This window comes from Temnothorax longispinosus, unplaced genomic scaffold, assembly GCF_030848805.1.
Source record: "Temnothorax longispinosus isolate EJ_2023e unplaced genomic scaffold, Tlon_JGU_v1 HiC_scaffold_14, whole genome shotgun sequence".
NCBI lineage: Eukaryota > Metazoa > Arthropoda > Insecta > Hymenoptera > Formicidae > Temnothorax > Temnothorax longispinosus.
Window position 1 is genome coordinate 539,923 of NW_027269925.1, and position 9,777 is coordinate 549,699.

At 37.4% G+C, this 9,777-nt stretch overlaps 2 protein-coding genes and 1 pseudogene across 2 annotated transcripts; all 3 read left to right on the plus strand.

Annotated features, from left to right (window-relative positions):
• Positions 1-2,494: 2,494 nt before the first annotated feature.
• On the plus strand, positions 2,495-3,805 carry LOC139823580 (uncharacterized). The gene is made up of 2 exons (XM_071796112.1): positions 2,495-2,647; positions 3,627-3,805. Exons 1-2 carry the CDS (start codon positions 2,508-2,510, stop codon positions 3,790-3,792), a joined length of 306 nt encoding a protein of 101 aa, XP_071652213.1. The 5' UTR covers positions 2,495-2,507; the 3' UTR covers positions 3,793-3,805.
• Positions 3,806-4,706: 901 nt separating this feature from the next.
• Positions 4,707-5,174, plus strand: LOC139823613 (uncharacterized). Its single transcript, XM_071796140.1, has one exon. The coding sequence runs from the start codon at positions 4,707-4,709 to the stop codon at positions 5,172-5,174; it is 468 nt and encodes a 155-aa protein (XP_071652241.1).
• A 208-nt stretch (positions 5,175-5,382) lies between these two features.
• LOC139823614 (uncharacterized) lies at positions 5,383-9,276 on the plus strand (annotated as a pseudogene).
• Positions 9,277-9,777: the final 501 nt, after the last annotated feature.

The following is a 9,777-nucleotide window of genomic DNA, read 5'->3' on the forward strand; positions in this document are numbered from 1 at the left end:
AACAACAACAAGCGACTTTTTTGTTCTCACATCGGTAGTTGCGTCTATAATAAAAGAAAATGAAAGACTCTTCATTATTTCTACCATCTCCCGTCTATATTCTTTCAAAAAAATTTCTTTTAAAATTTTAGTGGACTTTGTCCTGCCACATCTAACATCCTTGATATGTTCGCAATTTGGACACACATTTTGAATTAATTTAGGAAGATGATTCATTAAAGTTATTGGCAAGTTATGTTCTGCTACGAATGCTATTATTTTCAATTCAGATTCTTTATTCATTAATTCTTGTGTTTTTTTTTTAAATTAAGAAGCCACTTTTTTCAATAGAAGGAGTTGATTGTTGTACTTTTTCATTTGCTTTATGTACTTTATTAATTTCGTGGCGTTTTAAATGTGCATATTCTCCTTTCATACTTTTATTACAAAGTTTACAAAAGAATAGGCTTTGTTTATTTTCTGGCCTTCACATTTTCCAACCATTTAAATTCTTTAAGCCATTCAATTTTAAAATTTTGTTTATAATATTTTTTTAATTTTTTGATAGGAGGTCCGGTACTTGAATCAGAATCACCGCTGGCCACATTTTCTGTTTGTTTTGTCTCTACTAAGCCTTTATATTCTATTTGAGGACTGTCAGGAGTGTCAGGTTTTTTTTTCTTGAATATGATGCATGTGTTTCTTCAGTAGAAGTTGTGGGACGAGTCATCGAAGGTTGACTTACCGTAAAAAAGCTGCAAGAGATTTTTTATTGCATTGTTTTAAAATTAGAATATTTTGAATAAAAATATTAACCTTTTTATTGTTACTTTCTTCATATTTATAATAAATATTTCTTCTTTAATTAGTTATTTTTGTCGTCTGTCAGTTTTATCGTCTGTGAGTTTGATATGGCTTGATAGAGGGGTTTTTTCGTTTTCCTTGGATGAGGAAGGTTAAGGTGTATGGCTTAATATATGTAAGTGTAGAAGGTTACGTTCTGTAAGGCCGGGTCTACAGGTATAATAAACCTTCAAACCGGTTCCACAATCAGTCGTATGTCGTAATTGATCTAGTTTTCACCGAAGTCGTTAATTCGCAATTTGAGTCGATGGATACGTATAGTGACTGACTGCGCTTGTGCTTTGATCCACAAGCTTTGGAAACTAGTGGAAACAGTGGTTGCCATTTTGCCAATTTGGTGATTTTGTCGCTAGATCTGGAGGTTTTGAATAGCCCATAGAGACAGAGACTTTTATTGCAACTTTGCGACATGTCGAAACTCTGGTGATTTTTGAAAAATATTTGGAGAATTCTAGAGATTTTCAAGCTCGTTTTTGGTAATGTTCCAAAATTCACTGCCAGCGCTGCCAGCGCTAAAAATCTATAGTTTACGTTACATACACTATACACTATAGATTTTTAGTTGACTCGGCACTCGCTACGTGAGAGGGATATTGTCGCGGGAGAACACTGTGCGCCGATTAGTCATTTCGAATTGCATTTATCGCACGGTATCATCGTGGTTGCGATCTCGTCGCATGTGATAACCTTCTCCTCACATTTCGCCGTTTTTCGCGACATATTGAATCCTGAAACGGACAATTCAAAACTGTGAATTTCTTAAATAAATGATTTATTCACACAAAATCGTTATAAGAGGACTTAGTTTACTCCCCTGAATGATAATCTATTGCGATAATTCACGATTTCTCATTATTTAACAAATTGACTGCAAGTATTCAAAATCCACAATTTTGACAAATTTTGAGTTTTATTTCCGCAGATATTGTTATTTAAGCTTACTGAACACGCTCATGTCATAAAATATGCAAAAAGTTAATTAAATAAATCTTTGACCCAAAATGGACATTTCTTGAATTATTGTAAAAATTGAGAAAAGCACCTCAGATTTATGTTATTTGAGATCATTCTAACTCATATCCATGGTCATTGCATCATCATTAGGCCTATTCTCAATTTTGAATGACTCATAACGAATTCGGGCGCTTGCACTAGTGCACACTGAGTGCGCACTAAAGCCCGTGTCACACTACGCATTGCGGACGCGGATTGGATTCGGATTCCGAATCATTGAATCTGAACTCTCCGTTCACACCACGAATTTAGTATTCAGTCTGCATTGGTTTGCATTGTTTGCTGTGTGCTACACTGTGTACTACGTGTAACAATATGGCTTATCAAAATTATTTTTATAAGCAATATATATATATATATATATATGTAGGTCTAGAGGTATGTTCCGGGACTGTTTACGTTTTTTGAAATGTACAGTCCTGGAATATAACGCATATATATGTAATCAGATTCAAAAATTGTCCCGAAACGTGCCGTAGGACATGAATTTTTTTCAGGACAGTCCTGGAAACTGCCAAATGTCCTGGAATATACCGATGTAAAAAAATAAAAGTCCCGGAACATACTTCCGGACCTACATATATATATATATATATATATATATATATATAAAAAGAAAAAAGTTGCAATTAGCATGTCTTTTGCTTCTAATGATGGCAGAATATGAATCTCGTAGATGTAATGAGCGAATACTATGGGTTCACAAATCGGTAGCAAGAAGGAAAGAAAAAGGGTTGCATCATAACCTCTTTTTGGAACTTTCATTAGAAGACCCTGATCGGTTTAGAAGGTTTGTTGCAGTTTGCAGAATATAATTTGAAAAAACTAAAGGAAATGTTTTTTAACCCTCAGGGTACGAACTATAAAAAAGTTACGTTCCGTACGGACATGGGTTAGCCTAACCCGGCGACTTTGATTGACTGTATATCGGGCTGTAATTTATCAATTAAAACAAATTTTTTTTTCTTTGGATCGGAAATTTTCTTAAAAATACAATGGCGTTGATAGATTTATTACCTTATTTGTTTAAACAAAGATACATTTGAAAATGTAAACCATTCTCAAAAATTTTCATAAAAATTCATTTTTTCTTTTAAATTGCATAACTTTATGAAAAAAAAGATATCGACATTTTTTAAGTCGCGTTTGAAAGCTAAAAAGTTGTTCTTTGAAATGGCTAAATTCGTTTTTTGATCCATTTCAAAAAGTATATTTTTTTTTAACTATGAAAATACCCTTTTTTTTGCGATAACGATATAACGTTACTTGCTTGATTTATCGTAATAACGCAAAAAAAATATCTTAAAGTAAAAATAGTTTTTTTGGATGTTGTTGATTAGTATAATATAAATAAATAACAAAAATTGCATGCACGGATACGTTATGCTGGTATGCTACAGAGCATCATTTTGAGGTTAGAATGCACAAAAGTATATTAAAAATAGTAAATTATACATACCAGAATACTCTACTGCAGCAAATACTCGAAAAACACAAATTTTTTTGTTTGAAAAACACGGATTTTGTAACGTTCCGTACGGACTGGGTGTAGACTACCCGAGTTTAATTTTAAAATCGTATAACTTGAGCACCAAGCGTAGACTGACGCTGCCCCTTGGCGCTCACATAGTAGCTACCTCAAAGATTTTTCCCCCCCCGGTACGGACCCCCACCATTCACTTCCTTTAAAATGGCGCTACTTTCAAAATTCGCTCGGGTTACGCTAACCCAGTTCGTACCCTGAGGATTAAAGAAATTTGTTATTTTAGATGCCTCAGAATGAACTCAGATACTTTCGAACATCTTCTGATTAAAGTCGATCCTATAATAAGAAAGCAAGATACTCATTTACGAGAAAGCATTTCACCTAGTGAGAGGCTATCAGTTACTTTACGGCATTTAGCAACAGGTGAAGGACTGCAGAATTTCAATTAATTATAATTGTATGCTTTTTAACGAAAAAATTACGCTCGATGAAGCAAACAGCAAAACCAATAAAAAAGGCCAAATTTTGAGCAATAATAGGTGTTGAAATTTATATATTCAAATTACAAATTACAAACAAATTGGTTTACGTTTCGGCCATACTTGGCCTTCCTCAGAACCGTAATTTCATAAATAACGTCGAATTACAAATAAAGGACTCGGATACGATCCGGCGCTACAATTTATTGTCGAATGTTAGTCAAATTTAACGCTAAATCGGTCGTCCATTACGTTGCAATGCTTATGTGCGTCCATGAGGTTGGTACGAACGAAAGCCATTGTCGCCAGACCCTCTTAGTGGCAACTGAATCAAATTTTGAAATTCCGTAGGAACACGCGAATTTAATAATTGAGTTTGACTCGTAAAAGTGGACTTACATAAGCGGTCGGTACCACAGGAACGCAAGCGAATTCTTTCCATCGTCAATCAGGAGCGGGTGTTCGTAGCTAAAGATCGCAGACGACTGAGAAAACATTCACATCGCAAGGGCAGAGCAACCAGTAATCATTGTTATTAGTATGTTTATTTATGACAACAGCCTCAACACATCAAAATAAGCCTCGTTTAATAATTCTGTGTCCTTGTTAGAATTTATGCCGTTAGGATGCTCTATTCGAATCATCCTATTCAACACAAAATAGGAACTATTTATAGTATGGTTGACCGAGCAATTATATTGTCTCATCCTAGTTTTTACAACAAAAACTTAATATTTGTCATTAATGTATTGCTTGGAAATGGGTATCCCATCGATTTATTATTCTCGCATATCAATAAAAGACTGAGAAAACTTCAATCTATAAAGAACAATAATATAGACGATGATTCTGAACGTTCGCAAAAAGTGAAAAGTTTTATTGTTATGCCTTATTTAAAAGATACTTCTGAAATTATCACCTCAGCGGTCATCAAATCAGAAAATTTTGTGGGATACCGTATTCTAAACAAATTAAACAGCATCATAAAAGTCCAGAAAGATAAGAGCGCTCAATCGTCGAAGAATAATGTTATTTATAAAATCTGTTGTAAGAATTGTGATGCCTCTTACGTCGGCCAAACCAAGAGGCAACTACGTACTAGAATAAAAGAACATCAAGCTAATATTAGATTAGATGCGTCCAAGCATTCGGTAGTTTCAGAGCACATTACCAAATTTAATCATGCTTTCGACTGGGACAATGTGGAGGTCTTAGAGGTGGAGCATAATTATAAAAAAAGATTGACTGCAGAAATGATATACATCAAAGAGCAGCCTAACGGCATAAATTCTAACAAGGACACAGAATTATTAAACGAGGCTTATTTTGATGTGTTGAGGCTGTTGTCATAAATAAACATACTAATAACAATGATTACTGGTTGCTCTGCCCTTGCGATGTGAATGTTTTCTCAGTCGTCTGCGATCTTTAGATACGAACACCCGCTCCTGATTGACGATGGAAAGAATTCGCTTGCGTTCCGTTGCTCTGCCCTTGCGATGGGAATGTTTTCTTGGTCGTCTGCGATCTTTAACTACGAACACTCGCTCCTAATTGACGATGGAAAGAATTCTCTTGCGTTCCTGTGGTACCGACCGCTTATGTAAGTCCACTTTTACGAGTCAAACTCAATTATTAAATTCGCGTGTTCCTACGGAATTTCAAAATTTGATTCAGTTGTCACTAAGAGGGTCTGGCGACAATGGCTTTCGTTCGCACCAACCTCATGGACGCACATAAGCATTGCAACGTAATGGACGACCGATTTAGCGTTAAATTTGACTAACATTCGACAATAAATCGTAGCGCCGGATCGTATCCGAGTCCTTTATTTGTAATTCGACGTTATTTATGAAATTGCGGTTCTGAGGAAGGCCAAGTATGGCCGAAACGTAAACCAATTTGTTTGTAATTTGTAATTTGAATATATAAATTTCAACACCTATTATTGCTCAAAATTTGGCCTTTTTTAATTGGTTTTGCTGTATGCTTTTTGTTGTGTAACTAAATTTTTTTGTATTTTAAAGGAGAAAGTCAAGAATCGTTATTTCTTGCATTTAGGCTGGGTAGAAGTACTATATAAAACATTATAAAAGAAGTAACAGCAGCAATATTTTTAGTTTTGAAAGAAAAGTTTCTTTGTTTTCCTCAAACTGAGGATGAATGGCGTGGGATTGCAATAATTTCGGAGAGCGATGGAATTTTCATAATTGCGTAGGGGCAATGGATGGAAAACACTGCGTTATTGATCCCCCACTGCAGTGAGGATCCATGTTCTATAATTATAAAGGAGATTACAGTATTGTACTGTTGGCTTTAGTAGATGCTGATTTACGTTTCATTTATGTTGATGTGGGAGCTAATGGCAGAGTCAGTGACTCTGGTGTTTGGAATAACTGCTCCCTCAAAAATCACCCAGATAGGAAATCTCTACATATCCCTCCTCCTGCCCTATTGCCAGGTGTAAAAGAAAATTTTCCTTTTGTGATTATTGAGGATGAAGGTTTCCCATTATCAGAGAAACTGTTAATCCCTTATCCAAAACCTCAATGTAGTGGAAGAATACATAGAAGAATATTTAATTATAGGTACCTATGTAAAATGTTTCTAATTTTTTTATTTATAGTATGTCCCAGTGAGAAATGACCCGTCGAATGGACGTCTATCGACGTCTATGGACGTCGATTCGACGGGTCATTTCTCACTGGATCAAAAGTTACAGCAATATCAAAATATTTGTTTACTCATATGTTATAGATTATCTAGAGCTCGTCGTTGCTTGGAAAATGCATTTGGTATAATGGCTGCACGTTTTCAAATTTTTCGTTCTCCAATGCGATATGATCCTGACGATGTTCACAACATTATCTTAGCTATATGTTGTTTGCACAATATGCTGCGAAATCAGTCTGTTGGACGAAGTATGTATACACCACCATCATTTCTAGACGAAGAAGATGAAATGTCAGGTGAATTGCATCATGGAGATTGGAGAGCAGAAAACGCAAGAGGCATGGTAAATTTTGCTCATCAAGGTGGCAACCGTCACGCAAATCAAGCCATTTTACTCAGAGACAGGTAGTGTTATTACTTTAATACTGTTGGTGCAGTTTCCTGGCAAGAACGTATGATACAGTGAATTATTAATAATATTGAAAATATTATTAATGTAACTATTTTCAAATGCGTGTATGTTAGTATTTAATATCTCTATCCTGTACTTTAGAAAAATAAATTTATTTTTATTTGTTTCTTATTACTAGTACAGTCTTTTGCATTAATTAGTACAATGTTACATTTAAATAAAAGAAATACGGAGCTTCACAGTCTTTAACAACATAAAATCAATTTCTCCAGTAGTAATAAGAATTACGGAGTTTTGGTCTTACATAAAATAAATGTTTCCTGTAACAATAACAATTAAATCAAACTTTACTCTAAATATTAATATACACACGGAAAAAAATAAAGTTGCTTCAATTAAACGCGACGTCACGGGCTGCCACAAACATAAACAGTTAATTTAATTAGATATTATTTGAACGAAAACATCAGATGGTTGTTTTAATAATATCCAAATATTTAGATTAAATAATATCCAATAGAATTAAGTGTTTATGCTTGTGGCAGCCCGTGACGTAGACGCTTAATTGAAGCAACTGCATTTTTTTCTGTGTATAAAATTACAGTACGCCTATCAGTGTAATATATTATTGCAGATAATGTCGATATATTCAAAAACTTATTGCAATCTTGGCTGAATCAATACTCTTAAAATTTCCTTTTCATAATATTCTTGATCCTCAGGAATCATTGACCGAAGCCTTGATGCAATGTATGCACTAAATGTATCAAATTTATCCATGTTTGGAGGAGGTAATTTTTATTGAGCCAAATTTTGTATAACATCTACAGCATGTTCCATTGCGTTAGATTTTCTTCCTCGTTTTGTATACATCGGGGCCTCAATAGAATGCTTATTAGTATTTAATGGACCAGATGCAGCCCTAGGTGAAGGTGTAACTATTCCAGATAATGTATTACTTATTCTCGATAGAGGTTGCCTGGCGCTGAGAGGTGCAGATGGCCTATCTGAGCTGGATTTTAATGAGATATGTAAATCATAATGTTGAAAAAGTGATGTTTCATCGCTTGTGTCTGCTGCATTGTTAGGTCCAGATGAATCAGATGGAATTAACATGAATTGCTAAACATAAAGATCAAAATATATTAAACAGTACCTATAAAAAAAATAGTTTTTACATTGTTTATGCTGAATACAGCAATTAATAGGTAAGTAAATGACATTGAAATCATGAAAACAAACTAAATGATATAAAGAGAAAGATTTTACACTTACTTGTGCGTTTTCATCATAATAAATGTCTGTAACCTGTGATGAATTTTGCACATCACTATAAGGTTCAGAAGTAGGTAAACAATTCATTGTCTCTTCGCTGGCTGTAGAAATTTGACTTTGTGAGGAGAGGTTGTAACCGGACGGTACTACGGGAGGCACGAATCAACGCTGTGTGTCCTTGGAATCAACGGTCGCCACTCAGCTTGACCTTGAACCACCGAGAAGGTAAGTATCGTCGATATCTCTAACTATTAATTAGACTAATTAATCTTCTTTTCAGGTTCCTGCCACCGCTGGATCATCGCCGTCGCCGATCAGGATCGCCGCTGCCACGGTCTTCCAGGATCAACGAGGGACTTCGAGTGATCGACGCCAATGGATCAGGTAAGTAGAAGGTAAGTCCAATTGAATAATTTTCGAAATCTTTTACGAAAAGGATGTTTAATTTATTCAATATTATTGATTTCCAGTGATAATTGTTCACAAAAGTTCAAGTCACACAAGATGTCGGACGCTCGTATACGTGGGCACACACGCCCCGTTTCGCTACGACGCACGAAGTTATTTCGGCCCGAATTAGCCGTTCGCCAATGTAAAAGCGATAATTAACGCGTTCCCAGTTGTTATGGATGGCCGATATATTATTAACGCACTCGGATAACGTTCGCGTGACTTAGCGCGACGACGAAAGAGCGAGGCTTATTACGTGTTATCCGTACAACGATCCCCGAGAGACTGCCTCGAGTTGTTTGTCTCGCTTGGGCTCCCCACCATCGATATCGGCCCCCACTTCGATGTCTATTCGACTTCTCTTTTCGCGAAGCTTCCTAACTGCGCATATTACCGCGGTAATTTTCTACGCGGGTGTTTACGCCGATTCCCCTGGAAATTTCCATGGGCGTTGCGCTCGCGCGTTTGCTCCGTCCCGATGCCGAGGTAGTGGTTTTCCACCGCTGGCAATATGGCCAGGTCGTTGACGCCGACATGTGCGCCTAGGCTATTCCCGCGCGTACAATGTGTTTCCGGGCGACTTCCTCGAGGAAGACGTCCGGGTGCAGAGCACCAGGCTCGCCGACGACGTCGACCCCTCCTGACCGTTGTTTGGGACCTGGTAACGCGGTTTCCGCGGTCCTTCCCCGTGGAAGAGGTCTAGGTCGCGAGATAGCGGACGGTTCCGTAACTTGTCTCCCGGTCGTCGGATTTCGACGGCGACCGGATACGGATCTACTTTGGGATGTCCCCGTTCGTCAGGGGTGTTGTTTCCCTGAGGATGACGCACCTGGTGCGAGATCGCGGACGGTCCGCTATTTCGTTTCCCGGTCGACGGATTTCGTCGGGACTCGACTGTGGACACTCGTAGGAGTGCCCCTCGGTGTCAGGGGTACTTTATCCCCGTGGACGACGCAACTGGTGCGAAGTCGCGGACGGTTCGCCATTTCGCGGCTACGCTCCCGTATCGCGTCGTCAACCCTGTATGGGTCATCTCTGGCCCCCGCGCCTACGTCAGGGACGTGTCATGCTGACACAAGTCCCACGGCCGCAAATTTTTCGGACGGTCCGCCATTTTTTACACGCGTCACCGGACTCGGGTTTTT

What these genes read in the sequence shown, in the direction of transcription:
- LOC139823580 (XM_071796112.1), top strand. Translation starts at nt 2,508, where the DNA reads ATGATGGCAGAATATGAATCTCGTAGATGTAATGAGCGAATACTATGG. An exon ending in GACCCTGATCGGTTTAGAAG is followed by an intron (nt 2,648 to 3,626) that starts GTTTGTTGCAGT and finishes TTGTTATTTTAG; the next exon opens with ATGCCTCAGAATGAACTCAG.
- LOC139823613 (XM_071796140.1), top strand. Translation starts at nt 4,707, where the DNA reads ATGCCTTATTTAAAAGATACTTCTGAAATTATCACCTCAGCGGTCATC.